Source organism: Nycticebus coucang, chromosome 14 (genome assembly GCF_027406575.1).
Source record: "Nycticebus coucang isolate mNycCou1 chromosome 14, mNycCou1.pri, whole genome shotgun sequence".
NCBI lineage: Eukaryota > Metazoa > Chordata > Mammalia > Primates > Lorisidae > Nycticebus > Nycticebus coucang.
The window spans coordinates 2,890,740-2,906,065 of NC_069793.1; the positions used below are offsets into that span (position 1 = coordinate 2,890,740).

General features: G+C 43.9%; 1 protein-coding gene across 3 annotated transcripts in view; it reads left to right on the forward strand.

The window, feature by feature from the left end:
* The first annotated feature begins 115 nt into the window (after positions 1-115).
* Positions 116-15,326, forward strand: part of PACS1 (phosphofurin acidic cluster sorting protein 1) — a 166,975-nt gene continuing 151,764 nt past the window's right edge. Inside the window, exon 1 of one of the 3 annotated variants that reach the window (XM_053561310.1) lies at positions 116-639. In XM_053561310.1, the coding sequence (XP_053417285.1) occupies positions 296-639 (344 nt within the window). In that variant the 5' untranslated portion in view covers positions 116-295. The remainder of the gene's footprint in view (positions 640-15,326) is intronic. The other 2 variants (XM_053561308.1, XM_053561309.1) reach the window with 2 other exon arrangements.

Consider the following 15,326-nt stretch of genomic DNA (forward strand, 5'->3'; position numbering starts at 1 on the left):
CACAGCCCCTCCTCAACGTCTCGGGAGCGGGAGGCGCGCGCCACAGACCCCCGAGGTTCGAGCGCGCGCGCGGCCCGCCCCTCGGCGCCGGGTGGGGCCGTCCGCCCCGCCCCGGGCACGCCCACCCAGTCTCGGCGGCGGGGCCGCAACAGGCGGCGGCGAGCGCGAGGACGCGCGTGCGTGCAGGCTCCGGCGCGCGGGGGGCTGAGGAGAGCAGTCGGGCCCCGCCGCCGCGGGGAAGTCTGGGCGCCGCTCGGCGGGTACCCGTAACCCCGTACCCACCCCTGGCCCGGCCATGGCGGAACGCGGAGTGGCAGGCGGTGGTCCCGGAGGCGCCGGGTGCGGCAGCAGCCAGCGGGGCTCCGGAGTCGCCCAGTCCCCTCAGCAGCAGCCGCCGCCGCAGCCGCCGCAGCAGCCGACGCCCCCCAAGCTGGCCCAGGCCACTTCTTCGTCCTCGTCCACCTCGGCGGCCGCCGCCTCCTCCTCGTCCTCGTCCACCTCCACCTCCATGGCCGTGGCGGTGGCCTCGGGCTCTGCGCCCGCCGGCGGTCCGGGGCCAGGCCGCACCCCCGCCCCGGTGCAAATGAACCTGTACGCCACCTGGGAGGTGGACCGGAGCTCGTCCAGCTGCGTGCCCAGGTGAGCGCCTCCTCCGCCTTCTCGGCCCCACACCCGGGGGCACCTACCCCCAGATTCACCCTGCGGTCCGGCCGCCGGGCCTGGCTCCTGCCGGACCCGCTGCGGGACCCGCCCTCCCCAGGCCCGCCCGCCGTCTGCCCCTCCCCGGGCGGAGGGGTCCATCTGGGCTCAGCCTGGGGCTCTCTGCTTTCCTGACGGGCTGGTTTCCCGAGTAAGTCACTCTCCTGTCGCGCCGGTGCCCGTGGGCTGTACATGTGTCACACAGATGTGGTACAGATCGTTTTTTATATTATTTCCCAACATACTCAGCACGTGCCACACTCGGTTGCCACCTCTCCAGGTAAAGCCCGAGTAGTAACCCTAGGGCTCTAGTTAGGGCTTGGTACACACGGTCCTCTGCTTCCCATTTCCCTCCGTCTGTGCTCTGTGTTCTTAGTTTCTGAGTCCTATTTTTTGTCCGCTCCTTGGCCTGGAACCTGCAGGGCTCTCCAAGATTACTGCCTGGTTCCCAAGTTCAACCCATTCTAATGTCTGTTGGAACCATCTGGGGACTTTCCTTCCATTGGCAAAGTAGGCCTGAGTTTGGGAATATTTTCTTTTTCTGTATTGGGAAGGAAATCTGTCTTTAACTGTGTGGAGACAGTGTGCAGAATCCTACAGTTTACCCCTTGAATAGACACCTGGAGGTGTTCTTTTTGTCACCTGGAGAAAGACTTTATTGTGTTGTCTTGAAGTTAGTGGGCTCTCCTTACCCTGGTGCCCCAGCCATGGGCAAATAGATGTGTAAGTCAGAGTTAGGGAGCGTTGTTGGCTTCCACCCTCAACTCTGTTTCCTGTTCCCCCTTACTATGATTTCATACATGTATCTCCTAGATAGGATATGAGAAATGATGAGAAGAACTTCTTTATATTTCACTCAGCTTAAGAAACAGCATTGCCAATTCTGCTGAAGCCCTCAGGGTGCCTTCCCAACCTCCTGCAAAGGTGAACACTCTCCTAAATTGTATTTATCATATCATTTCCCTTGTCTTTTGAAAAGCATTGTAGTTTTACTGTATGTGTGTATCTCAAAATAATGTTCTTTGGAGTTCTCTTGAAGTTTGCATAAATGCCATCATACTGTGTATGGTCTGTGTCTTAGTTTTTGTTTTGTTTTTTTAACTCAACATTAGTTTCTGAGAACCGTCAATGTGATATGGTAGCTCTAGCTTAACTATTTTCACTAACAGATAGTATTCTGTTGTATGAGTGAATATATCATAATTCTCTTGAAGCACATTTGGGTTGTTTCCTGTTTGTTGACATCAGCAGTAATGCTTAACTATGTTTTCCCAGGGCTCCTAGCGCTCTTGTGCTAAAGTTTCTTTAGAGTGTATTTACACGTAGGTCTGGGATTGCTGTTAGCAGAGCGTAAATCATGCTAGCTTGTTTTTCATATGCCTCTTCTGTTCTTCGTGCCCTTTGTGTCTCAGCATTCACTTCTCCAGTTTACACCTCTTTTTTCTCTATCCTTCCTTTAGGGAAATCAGGAGCCGCATTAGTTTAGTTTGCTTTGGCCAGAGCCCTAGCACAACACCAGACTCAAGTTGAGAGAGGCAGTGTGTGACACTCTTCCTCTCTTTCCTAAGCCCGCCACTCGTTCTCTTTGTATATAGGCCCATCCATCGCTGAAGTATTCTGATCCTCCTTTCTCAAACCTAAAGCATTGTGTCCCTTCCTGTGTGGGACCAGCGTTAGGAATATATCCATCACTGTGTTTGGTGACATTTGGACGGCTGTCTTTTCTAGCTAGTTACATCGAAAGAGCACGAGCTGACTGGAAAGAAGCTACAACAGAGTGGGTTAAAAAAAAATCACTGATTGCTGTTAATTTTTGATCTGCCCCTAGATCTCTTGGTCTCTGAAAAGTCCACATTATAAATTATTAGCCCAAGAAACAGCCAGGCATCCTGATCAAATGAATAATTGTTAAGGTAACTCAGCGTGAGAAGCTTAGGCTGGCTTGTGGTCACATGCAGGGAGCATGCAGTTAAGGTCACGTTTACTGACCCATCCTGGAGCTTGACTGCTATCCTGCCCTGACTATGTTTTCTTTTTTTTCTTCTTTTTTTTTAACTTTTTTTTTTGTAGAGACAGAGTCTCACTTTACCGCTCTCGGTAGAGTGCCATGACGTCACACGGCTCACAGCAACCTCTAGCTCTTGGACTTACGCGATTCTCTTGCCTCAGCCTCCTAAGCAGCTGGGACTACAGGCGCCCGCCACAATGCCCGGCTATTTTTTGGTTGCAGTTTGGCCAAGGCCGGGTTTGAACCCACTACCCTTGGGGGGCCAAGGCCGGCGCCCTACTCACTGAGCCACAGGCGCCACCCCTGACTTTGTTTTCTGGCCATCACTCTGTACCCCCCAGCAACTTGTGGAACACTTGTGCTCTTTCCATGCTGTAAGATGGAAAATAATACTCTGTGGAGAAAAAATAGCCTGCTCTTGGCCCTTCAGTTATTAGAGAGTCATCTGGTTAATTTGAGATCTCTTGGGGGTACTTGTCCATGTCTCACATATATTGACAATGTGCAGCATTCTGTGTGGAGTCTGGGAGTAACAGTCTTGTTTCTTATAATGAAATGAAACAGACATATGAGCTAAATGCGCTTAAGAAACATAAATGTGATTGTGGCTCTGCAGTGGGTATGCAGATGGGTTATCACATAGGATTCTGGCTTTCCCTAGTGCAAGGAAGAAGGGATTGAATAGTAGAGTGTTAGGAACATCACACGTCTTTTTTGATGCCTATAGGGATAATTTGCTCTTAAAAAAGCACTATTTCCTTTATTAGATATTTAGATAAAGATGAGCATTGTGGTTTCTCAGGTATGTGTGTGCTCTAATTTAACATCTAAACTCCCTCAGAATTCATAAATTTTTTTTTTTTTTTGAGACAGAGCCTCAAGCTATTGGCCCTGGGAAGAGTGCTGTGACATTATCGCTCACAGCAACTTCAACTCCTGGGGTTAAGCAATTCTTTTGCCTCAGCCCCCAGGTAGCTGGGACTACAGGCACCTGCCACAACGCCTGACTATTTTTTGGTTGTAGTTGTCATTGTTGTTTGTTGGGCCTTGGCTGGATTTGAACCCTGCAGCTCTGGTGTATGTGGCTGGCACCCTAGCTACTTGAGTTATAGGCGCCGAGCCCATAAATTTCTTTTTAACTTTTTGTTAAATAGCATACCTACAGTTGGTTTTTAAATGACTAAATTGAGCTGGTAATCCAAGCTACTTGTGAAGCTGAGGCAGGAGAATTGCTTGAGGCTAGGAGTTTGAGATCAGCCTGGTCTACATAGCAAGACCCCATCTCTCTGAAAACATTTTTTTTAATTAGGCAGGCATGGTGGAGGGTGCTTGTAGTCCCACCTACTTGGGAGACTGAGGCAGGAGGATTGTTTAAGCCCAGGAGTTTGAGGTTGCAGTGAGTTGTGACAGTGTAACTGCACTGCCACGCAGTGAAAGAGTAAGACCCCATCTCTAAAAAAGAAAAATAAATAAAATGAAATAACTAAATTGTTTTTATTGATTGCTATTTTTAAAAGCAAAATACAAAGACCATGATTAGAAATTTGAGCAGTACAGAAAGGCAAAAAGTGTAAAGGGGAAAGGCCCCAAATCCCATCCATGTTCTTACTCCCCAGAAGTAATCACTGTGCCATACGGCTGGCTTTTAGCATCCTCTTACAAAAAGGCATTTCTACTATGGTTCTTTTATGAAATTCAAGGTTAGAAGTTGGCAGTGTTTTATAATCACGCTAAGCAGCCCTTCCTGTGCTATGGTCCAGCCTGGGTGGACAGTGGTGTGGGGTTGTGAGGTACAGGTGGCATGTTGCTTGATATTAAAGAAAGGGTTTTAGAGTTTCACTATTGATCCTTTCAGTCTTTGTATAATGAGGTATTCCTTTCTCTTTTTGTATTGACATAGGTTGGAAAAGTGGAAAAATTATTAAATTTTAAAAGCCTACGAAATTTACTCAGTGGCGTAAAAGTGATTATCATAGTCAAAATATGCTGTGCTGTATCACTCACAAACCATATCAAATTGTATTTCACTCCAGAGCACATTTGTATGTCTCTATATGTGTACTTAGGGAAGGAGCTCAGCAGTTATCAGTCACATTTCTCCTTCAGTCTTTTTTTTTTGAAAAGTAAGTACTGAGATTAAACATTATTGGACAAAAGTGTTGGAGCCAAAGGAGGTGGTCATAGCTGAGCTGGCATAACTAGCCTGTGGAGTTGCTTGTGTGGCAGTGCTTAGGGGCAGTTGCCCTGTAACTACAAAAGGCACTAGGCAGGTCAGGACATATCACCGTGTGTCCTTATTGTATTCTGGAACACAATTTCCCTGATTAATATTTTCACCAATTCGTTGAAATACTTTTGGTTACTATCCATTCTTAGATGTAGATGAAATAAATGTAAATTAGGGCTTACAGAGCCACAGGAGAAAGTACTTCTTAAATGATAGGTGTGAAGTAAATGTGATTTTTTTTTTTTTTTTGGAGACAATGCCATGGCTCATAACTTACAGCAACCTCAAACACTTGGGCTTCAGTGATCCTCTTGCCTCAGCCTCCTGAGTAGCTGGAAGTACAGGCATGCCTCACCATGCTCAGCTATTTTTTTCTATTTTTAGTAAAAACTGGGGCTCACTCTTGCTCAGGCTGGTCTCGAACTCCTGAGTTCAAGCAGCCCACCCACCTCAGCCTCCCAGAGTGAGTAAATGTAATTTTTCAACTAAGAAAGACCTAGTGAAATCTATTATTTCCTTACCATTAAAAGTCTTAAAAGCATGTTTGTACCTTAGGAGATTTGAATTTCACATTGTGAGTGTTGTAACAGAATATCCTCTCTATCAGGGCAGTGTTATCTGTCATCCCTGTGGAAGCTCAGATTCCTTACATTAGAAAAAGAATGACTTTCACAGAGTCCATTTTACCTGTATTGATTTACTGATCTCTTAGACACATTAGTGGTTATGTGATTTCTTTTAAAACTAGTTTTCTAATTTCTTAGCCAAGCCAGTAAGTTGCCACTATTTTTGTCAGTGTTTGTGTGAGGGCGATGTCTTTTCTTTTTTTTTTTTTTTTTAATTTGGCCGGGGCTGGGTTTGAACTCGCCACCTCCGGCATATGGGACCGGTGCCCTACCCGCTGAGCCACAGGCGCCGCCCGAGGGCGATGTCTTTTCAATACCTCATTCAGGAGGCTTGTCCAATTTTGGCCTGGACTTGATGGTGCTGATGGAGACTCAGGCCCGCTTGATGGGTCCTCCAGAATTTGGAGTTGGTCTGGCTTACACTAGTGTTATCTCATGCTGGAAGTACTTTGGAAATTGAGGGTCGCCATGGGAATGATGATCTTTTCCAGTGTGGAGTTTGAAGTGGTATTGAGGGATCTTGAGAAAAGTTAAGAGTTAGAGGTTGGCCTTAAAACTTCTTTCAGAGGGTGACAGAGTGCAGTGGTTAGGTTCTGGACTGGCAGGCGCTGACGGGCTCCTGCCTTGTGTCAGTCTACGCGGAAGAATACCCAGCACAGCCTCCAAAGGCTTTCCAGTTGGCCTCAGTACCAGCTCTAGGGTGTTAACCTCTTATGAACTTTCACGGGGCGATTGTCTGGTCACAAAACTTATTGGACCTGTACTCCCTTCTTCCTCATTACAAACCAGAGAAATGGCATTAGTCACAGCTCAGTGAGCACCTCCAGGGCAGATCTGTGCTTGCTTTTTTGACCTTGGGAAGTACAGTCAGAAAAGGGAATTAAATGATAATGCATTGTTACTTAACTTATATAACTTAGAGAAAATAGCGTCTCCAACATTTTGTTTGACATTCAGTTATCTTAAGATCATGAGGGACCCCCCCACCCCCGCCCTGCCTTACCACAAGCTGTCCAATATAGTGGCCACTAATCATGTGGCTACTTAAATTTAAGTAGAATTTTAAATTCACTTTCTTAGTTGTACCAGCCCAACTCATGTCACACTGATCATGTGTGACTCATGGTTTCCATATTGGACAGGGAAGATGTAGAACATATCCAGGACCAAAGAAAGTTCTATTTGATAACACTGTTTTAGGGAACATTGTCTATGTATGGTGTTTCTAGTATTAATATTTATGGTTTCTCCTTAATTAAGTGGAATGCTTTTGTATTCCAAATTATTTTAAAATGCTCCTTTTCTATGCTCTTTCAAGGGCCCATTAGTTTTCTTTTGTTATTTTCGCTTTAAATGTTACCATCTGGTTTGCTGTGCTTCTTCCTGTCCCTGTTTGCTTCCTGGGGCCTCCCAGCCATTTGTTGGCTGTAGTTTTAGGTCTTAGCATCTATTGAGAAAACTAACTAGGGGTATTGACTCTAAAATAGGTATTAAATGATAGAATTGTGTGCAATTTTAACTGTTCTTTCGGTGATTTCCAGAATTTCTACAATAAACATGTATTACTGAAGAAACTAGTAAATGTTGTATTAAAAATATATATTGATTCCGTAAAGATACTAAACACTACTGAGTTGTAAACTTCAGAGGAGTGAACTTTATGAATTTTGTATTTGTCAATAAAGTTGTAAAAAAAAGTATATATGAATGGATGAAGAAATGGGGCACTTAATTTTCACTCCACTCATTACCTACCTTTGTTGGTTCTAGAGTTGCTTGTTTATTTTTATTAGTAGCAAAGTGAATGGACCATTACATTCTAGACCAGTGGTTCTCAACCTTCCTAATGTCTCCTAATGCCCGACCCTTTAATACAGTTCCTCATATTTTGGTGACCCCTAACCATAAAATTATTTTCGTTGCTACTTCATACTGTAATTTTGCTACTGTTATGAATCATAATGTAAATATTTGATATGCAGGATGTATTTTCATTGTTACAAAGGGGTCGCAATCCACAGGTTGAGAACTGCTGTTCTAGACTGTTCCCTTCTGCTGGGGAAGGTGGTGAGGCATAGATGACAGACAATAAGATGGTGTTGATGATGATAGATTTATTTATTTAATGTTTGTGCAGATTCTTTCAGACTGTAAGACTGTAAAGATACACTAAAAGTTGGGATAGTTGAGTTTAGTTCTTTCTAGCTTTGCCAGTGTTTCTGAACCCTGAATATTGCTCTTCCTCATTTCTCTTTGTTGGTTATGATCTTTGTCAGCTCCCAAATAAATGTGTGTTTCATTCATCCTCTCAGCACTTCAGTGCTTTTAGTTCAGTAAATAGAACCACACTATGGGGTACTCACAGGTTCTTCTGGCAAAAACATTTTTTGGAACTATGGGCATCTTAGAAATTGCACTGCGGATAATTTACTCTGTACTTTTTAGTGACCTAATATGGATACAGGTAGATATGAGTGACATTTTAAAACTTGTTTCCAACTGGTTTCCTCTTTTTGTGGACTGTGTAACTCCTCCCGATGACACTCTGCTTCTCAAAACCTTATTGTGAGGAGGAGTCCCCCCACCCCGTGAAATTTTGAATATAACTGGCAAATTAGTTGTCTCTGAGGCATAGACATGGGAAAGTATTTTTTCTTTTCATTTGTTCTACGAAACACTGTGAACAGGCACTAGTGTATGCCTGTCTTTGAGTCTCTTTTTGTTCCTCTTTTCACAGGTGAGACATTCTTTGTGGCAGTGTCGTTTGTTTATTTTTAATGGTTTTGAACACCCAAAAGGCTTAGGACATCAGTCCTCATTTATTTGATCCCTCCTCACTAACCTTTTGCTGTCTCTCATTGAAAACACCAAATGGCTTTGGGATTTAGGGAGCAGCTTTTCCCTTCTGTTTGTTTTATGGTACCTCCAAAACGCATTGCACATAAACTGCTTGTAGCTCTGCCCATTCTCTGTCACCCCCATCTCTCCTAGAAGGTAACCACTAGTAAGCAGTCTGGAGTGATTTTTTTTTTTTTTTTTTGAGACAGAGTCTCAAGCTGTCGCCCTGGGTAGAGTGCTATGGCATCACTGCTCACAGCAACCTCAAACTTTTGGGTTTAAGCGATTCCTTTGCCTCAGCCTCCCAAGTGGCTGGGACTATAGGCGCCCACCACAATGCCTGGCTATTTTTTGTTGCAGTTGTCACTGTTGGGTAGCTGGCCCAGGTCAGGTTCGAACCCGCCACCTTCGGTGTATGTGGCTGGTGCCATAATAACCACTGTGCTATGGACGCCAAGCCGATATTTTAAAAATGGAAATCAGATCATGTCACTGTGTTCTCCATCAACTTCCAGTTTATTCATTCAGCAAATGCTTATAGACCAGCTTATATGTGCCACAAAAAGTCCTTGATATCATGAAGTGTACATGTTAGTGGCCAACAATAAGAGACATTAGCAAATAGCTTTCCATTATAATTAAAATAAACCCTACCCCTTTGCAAGAGTTAGAAGACATTTTATGATTTGGCCCCTTCCTGTATCTTTGACCTCACCTTCTGCCATCTCCACCTTGCTCACTTGGCCTGGGCCAGCTGGGCTCAGCCCTGCCTTAGGGCTTTGCACTTGCATTCCCTCTACCTGGGACGCTCTTTTCACATCACTGAATCATGGTGACTGGCTCCTGGCTGTCATTCATGTCTCAGTCTTGTCATCTTGGAAGTCTGTCTGCACCTGCCCAGTCCATTCTGGGAGTCTTAAAAACTGCTTCTTAACTATCATCATTATCTGAAATAATCTTGTTCGTTTGTTTATTTATTTGTAGGTGCTCAATAAACACATTTGTCAAGTTAATCACACTGATTTTCCTATAGTGTCTGTTTGTTGATATTTATTGAATGAATATCTATTATACACAACTCATCCACTTATCAAATATTTACTGCGTATTTCATCGTGCCAAGCACTGACATCAGTGCTGGGGAAACAGCAGCAAAGAGACTGACAAAGTCCATCCTTTCCTAGAATGTACATTCTGGTGGGAGGCGACAGATAACAAACAAGTGAATGAATAATTACATCTGTAACAAGTGATCAGACAGTAGTAGTGTCAGGAATAATTAGTGTTGGGGCAGGGCCGTCTTGGTCAAGGAAGGACTCTGGCGAGGTGACAAGTTGATGCTGTGTGATAGGGGGAACTGAGCAGTTGCTGTGTGCCCATCGAGCATGGTGCTGAGATCTGAGATACCTTTCCCCAGAAGAGGAAATTGGGGCCAGTGAGGGAAGGGCAGTTTTGTGAGACTACACAGTTTGAAAGTGGGTGGAGCTGGGATTTATCTCATGATTCATGACTGACACAGAGCTATTTCTCTGTTTAAACTTGCTCCCGTAAACCCTGTCTGGTTCTCATTGTTGACAAATGATACTGTCGTATCCTTTGTTGGTGGGAATTATGGAGTGTGGCTCTAATTTCCAGCATAGACAGTGAGAGGCTGCATAGCACAGTGGCTGAGAGTGTGGGTTCTGGAGCCAGTTTTCTTAGATTTGAATCCTAAGTCTACCTAAGGATTTGAATCCTAAGTTTACTATTTGAATTCCCTTGGGCAAGTTATTTAACCTCTATATTGCTTCTCATCAGTTGTAAAGTAGGCATAATAATGATCCCTTCACAGGGTTATCATGAAAATTAAATGAGATGGCCAGGGATAGTGGCTCACGCCTGTAATCCCAGCACTCTGGGAGGATGAGGCCATGGATTGCTGGAGCTCATGAGTTCAAGACCAGTCTGAGCAAGAGTGAGACCCCATCTCTAAAAAATAGCCAGGTGTTGTGATGGATGCCTGTAGTCCCAGCTTCTTCGGAGGCTGAGGCAAGAGAATCACTTGAGCCCAAGAGTTTGAGGTTGTTGTGAGCTGTGATGCCACGGCATTCTACCAGAGGCAAGAAAGTGAGACTCTGTCTCAAAAAAAAAAAAAGAAAATGAAATTAATATAAGTTAATCACATTATGTGGTACTCAGAAAAAATACAATAAATATTAGCTATTACTGTTGCTCTCTGTCTTGCCAATCCGCTTTCTCTGTCTTCCCTTCCCCTTCTCAAAACAAATATGCTTTCTTTCTGGAATTAGGATAATATTCCTCTTTTCCCACTGAGACCATCAGGGTCGTAGACTCACCTCAGGCACAGATCCTGCCAGACCCCAAGCTTACCAGATTAGAAAGTCAAAGTGGAATATTCTGGTTCTTAACCAGTAGGTGGGTCAGGATCCTGTTTCTACATCCTGCCAGCTTACAGGAGCGGAAGGGATGTGCAGGCCCCGCCTGCAAACCACAACTTTGTTTTGAGCCGCTTGACTTGACAACTTCCCTTTTCTACCTGCTGACTTCTTTAGCTCTTGTTTGGCAGCCAGAAGAGCAACTAAGCTGGTTCACAGCTGGCCATTTGTCACCAATAAAAACTGAACAACTCTAAGGGAAATGAAGGTTTTTTTTTTTTTTTTTGCAATTTTTGGCTGGGGCTGGGTTTGAACCCACCACCTCCAGCATATGGGGCCGGCGCCCTACTCCATTGAGCCACAGGCGCCACCTAGAAATGAAGATTTAAATGTAGTTGATATTTTTCTCTGTCTCCTTAAGTTTTCCTTTTTACATCTGAAACTATAGAAAAATTTTGTTCTACTTTTACAGAGAAAACTGTGATACATTATGGCCTCTTCTGAAACTTTTGGATCTTTGTATGTTAATTTTCACCTTTAATGAGCACCAAGATTTTATTTTTCCGTTTTGGTTGGAAATTGTAATTTACTTATTTATGGCTCATCCTTAATGGATGTATAGCGTACAGATCCTTGCGTCTGTATTGTGACGTTGTACATTGGGGCTTAATGAAGAACGCAGACTGGCATGGTGCAAGGTGTGTGATTGTGCACAGCTTTTTTAAAATTTGTATGTTTGCTTTTAGTTTTTGTTTTTTCTTAGTGATGTCAGTATGCCCTCTTTCTCTTTTGTTGCTTCTAATATATGATAGGCAGAAGCACTAGATAATTGAAAATGTTAAGAAAGAATGAGCTGTGGATACCAGGCTAGTAGTAAGTAGCTGGGGTGTTCTAGTGGTGAGGAGGAAACATTTTTGTTTACCTCCTTGTCTAGTTCATGCTCCAGAGAAAAGGGATACTGGTAATTTTAGGGGAGATAGTTAATCTTCTAAAATCTTTGGGAGTCCAAAACCCTTATGAAGGTATATTTATTTATTTATTTATTTTTTTTCAGATAGAGTCTCAGGCTGTCGCCCTGGGCAGAATGCCGTGCTGTCACAGCTCACAACAACCTCAAACTCTGGGCTTAATCGATTCTTTAGCCTCAGCTTCCCAAGTAGCTAGGACTACAGGCGCCCGCTACAATGCCTGGCCATTTTTTTGGTTATAGCTATCAGTGTTGTCTTGGCAGGCCCGGGCTGGATTCGAAACCGCCAGCACAAGTGTATGTGGCTGGCGCCCTGGCCTCTGAGTAATAGGCACCGAGCCATGAAGGTATATTTAGGGATACAAGGCAACTTTTGCTTGTGTGTGTGTATGTATGTATGTATGTTGTACTTTTTGAGACAGTCTCATTTTGTCGCCCTCAGTAGAGTGCAGTGGCATCACAGCTCACAGCAACCTCAAACTCTTGGACTCCCCCAATCCTCTTGCCTTAGCCTCCCAACTAGCTGGGACTACTAGTGCCCGCCACAATGCCTGGCTATTTTTAGAGACTATGTCTCGCTCTGGTTCAGGCTGGTTTCGAACTTGTGAGCTCAGAAAATCCACCTGTTTCAGCCTCTGAGAGTGCTGGGATTCCATTTAGATTGGAGTGTTAAGGTTAGCAAACAAAGCACCCTGGGTTAAATTTGTTTTGATTATCTCTGGACAAGTCACTTTGTTTCCTGATATTGTAAAGTGAGGATACTCTTTTTTTTTTTTTTTTTGGCAGGGGCTGTGTTTGAACCCACCACCTCCTGCATATGGGACCGGCGCCCTACTCCCTTGAGCCACAGGTGCCGCCCAGGATACTCTTTTTTTTTTTTTAAATCTCATTGATTTGTTATGAATAAAAACAAAATGTATGTATTATATTCACGGATGTCACATCTTGGTCATATCAGTGAAACTATACAAAGATGTAGTATTTGCACTGTGGTAGACCTAATTCATATTAGTCATCATTTACGGTGTCTTCACAACTAGGGTTTTGTTTGGTATTTTCAGCTCTTAAGTCTATTGTTTAACGGAATTATCTCCTCAAAATTAAAATATGTGGAGAATCATCTGCAGCATTCTGTTATCTCTCCATGCAGAGAGGACATGTCTTGTTTTGCTGTGGCTGAAAATGAACAAGCAACTCTGGAAACCAGGGTCCTCTGGGAGCCTAAAAAAACTCTTGTGGCTATTAATGGATTTAATTGTATTTCCTTTCTGCCACCAAAATGTGCAATAAATTGTTTATGCCCTTCCCTTTAATGGAGAGAATTGTTCATTAAATGCACATAATATCATTATCACTTTGTTTTTATTGTCGATAGTCCTCTCTATCTTTCCTTTTAAAAAAGAAATGGCTGTAATCATTAAACATTGACTATTATCCCTTTGGTTGCCTTTTCCTTTGTGGATAAAAGGGAAAGTATCGTCTTGCTGGGGAAGCAGAGTAGGGCTGGACATGGGCTGTGGCTGCCTAGATCCAAGATTTGACACAAGGTTAGATTGGTGTGCTTTGGACTTGGGCCAAATCATATATTTACTTACGTTCCAGAAGGGAACATAAGGAGTTCTAAGGTGGCTTCACTGATAAATGAATGCCATGTCTCTGTGCGGTTCATTTAAATACATTTCAGAGAACATTTATAGAAGAATAACTGTTTAGGATTATGGACTTTTTTTGTTTGTCATTTAGGTATTTCTTTCTATATTATAATGTATCTGGAGGAAAAAAGTCAGTAATTGCTCCTTAAAAACATATGCCAAAAATGCTTTGACATTAAGATTTGATGCCTTACTTGGCTTTACCCTGTGAGTTCAGGTTAGCCTACCTACTTGCTTTCCTCATTTAGTCCAAACATTCTGGGCCAGTGGGTACTGGGTAGAGGGAAGGGAACAAAGCAGATGGAAAGTCTAGCCCTGGTGGAGCTTACCTTCTGGGGACAGGGGGGCAACAGGTAGGAAACAGATGAGTGAGCAAGTGACAGTGTTGGCCAGAAGGGGATAACTGGGTCAGAGCCAGGACAATGCCTCAGTTTTAAACAGGGTGGTCTAGAAAGACCTCAGAAGGTGAGCAAGCTGCAGGGAACACACATTGAGGCAAAGCTGAGTGAATTTTATGGAGAGAGCCTTTCTGGTAGAGGGAACAGGATGTACTGATGGGTTCCAGGAATAGCAGGGGGTCTGGAGCCAAGTGAATGAGGGAGATAGGAGATAAAAGCATAAAAGTAAAGTGTGCAGACCTTTCAGGCCATGACAGTACTCTGGCCTTGATCTTGAGTGAGATGGGAGCCATTGGGGGTTCAAGCCAAAGAAAAGGCACAATGACGCCCTCCACCTTGAAAGAACCTTTGACCACTGTGTGCTACCTGAGGCGGGAGGAAGCAGGGGAGTCCAGTCTGGAGGCTGCCATGGTGATGAAGGTGGGGGTTGATGTTGACTTGGACCAGTGTGGGGTGGTAGAGATGAGAAAGCAGATTCTGGATATATTTACAAGGCTAAAGGATTTGCTTGTGGATTGGATGTGAGGTTGGACAAAACAGAAGGAATGCAAGGATGACTCCCAATGTTTCATTTAACTTTGTGTGAGTTTTCTGTTTTTCTTTTAAAATCTTTGTTATTATCAATAGCCGGGTGTTGTGGCGGGCGCCTGTAGTCCCAGCTACTCGGGAGGCTGAGGCAGGAGAATCGCTTGGGCCCAGGTGTTGAAGGTTGCTGTGAGCTGTATGATGCCATGGCACTCTACTAAGGGCCATAAAGTGAAACTCTGTCTCTACAAAAAAAAAAAAAAAAAAAATCTTTGTTATTATCATCTTTTTATCTTAGTGACTCTCTGTGAGAAGACATCTGTGTAGCAGAGCTCTTGAAAGAGTTTGTTTCCACTTTTGTCATTTCCTGGGAATTTACTTGGTAATTGAATAATCCATAGGTTGGCACCTGATTGTGGTAAAAATCTAGAGAAGCACTTGTGCTTCAGGCTATGAGGAAGCTGTGGGAGCAGCTGAGTCTCCACACCTGATTATTTAGTCTTCCGGTATCTCCTCTGTGATTCTCATTTATTAGATGGTTTTTGAAGAGGGAGATCTTTTGCAGAGGCCATTAACAGCTATAGCCCATATGCTTTGTTACTAACCCAGTGAAACCGAAAAGTCAAGAACATCTAGGTTTTTCTGTTTTTCAACGATTGGTTGGCTGTGGCAGACAGCCTGTCTGGGCTCCCTGGGAGCTGCTCTGCAGGGAGGAGCCCTGTGCACAGCGATCTAATTTGTGTAATCTTGAAGGTGGAGCTATTTTTAAAAGGGAACAGAAAAATAATGGAGCCCTTTGCTCGAGAATGCCAAACTGGATCTTACTGATTTAAAAAGAAAAGGACTCAGATCTTATAGTTTGAGCTCCTGTTTCCTTCTTGTTCTGTTCACCATATCCAGATCAAATTTGTGACGGCTGTACTTAGGTGATTGCTCTCAAAATGGCAGCTGCATTTTTCTTTTTTTCTTTTTTTTAACATTTTAGGTAAGTGTATTACTTGTGATTTGGAT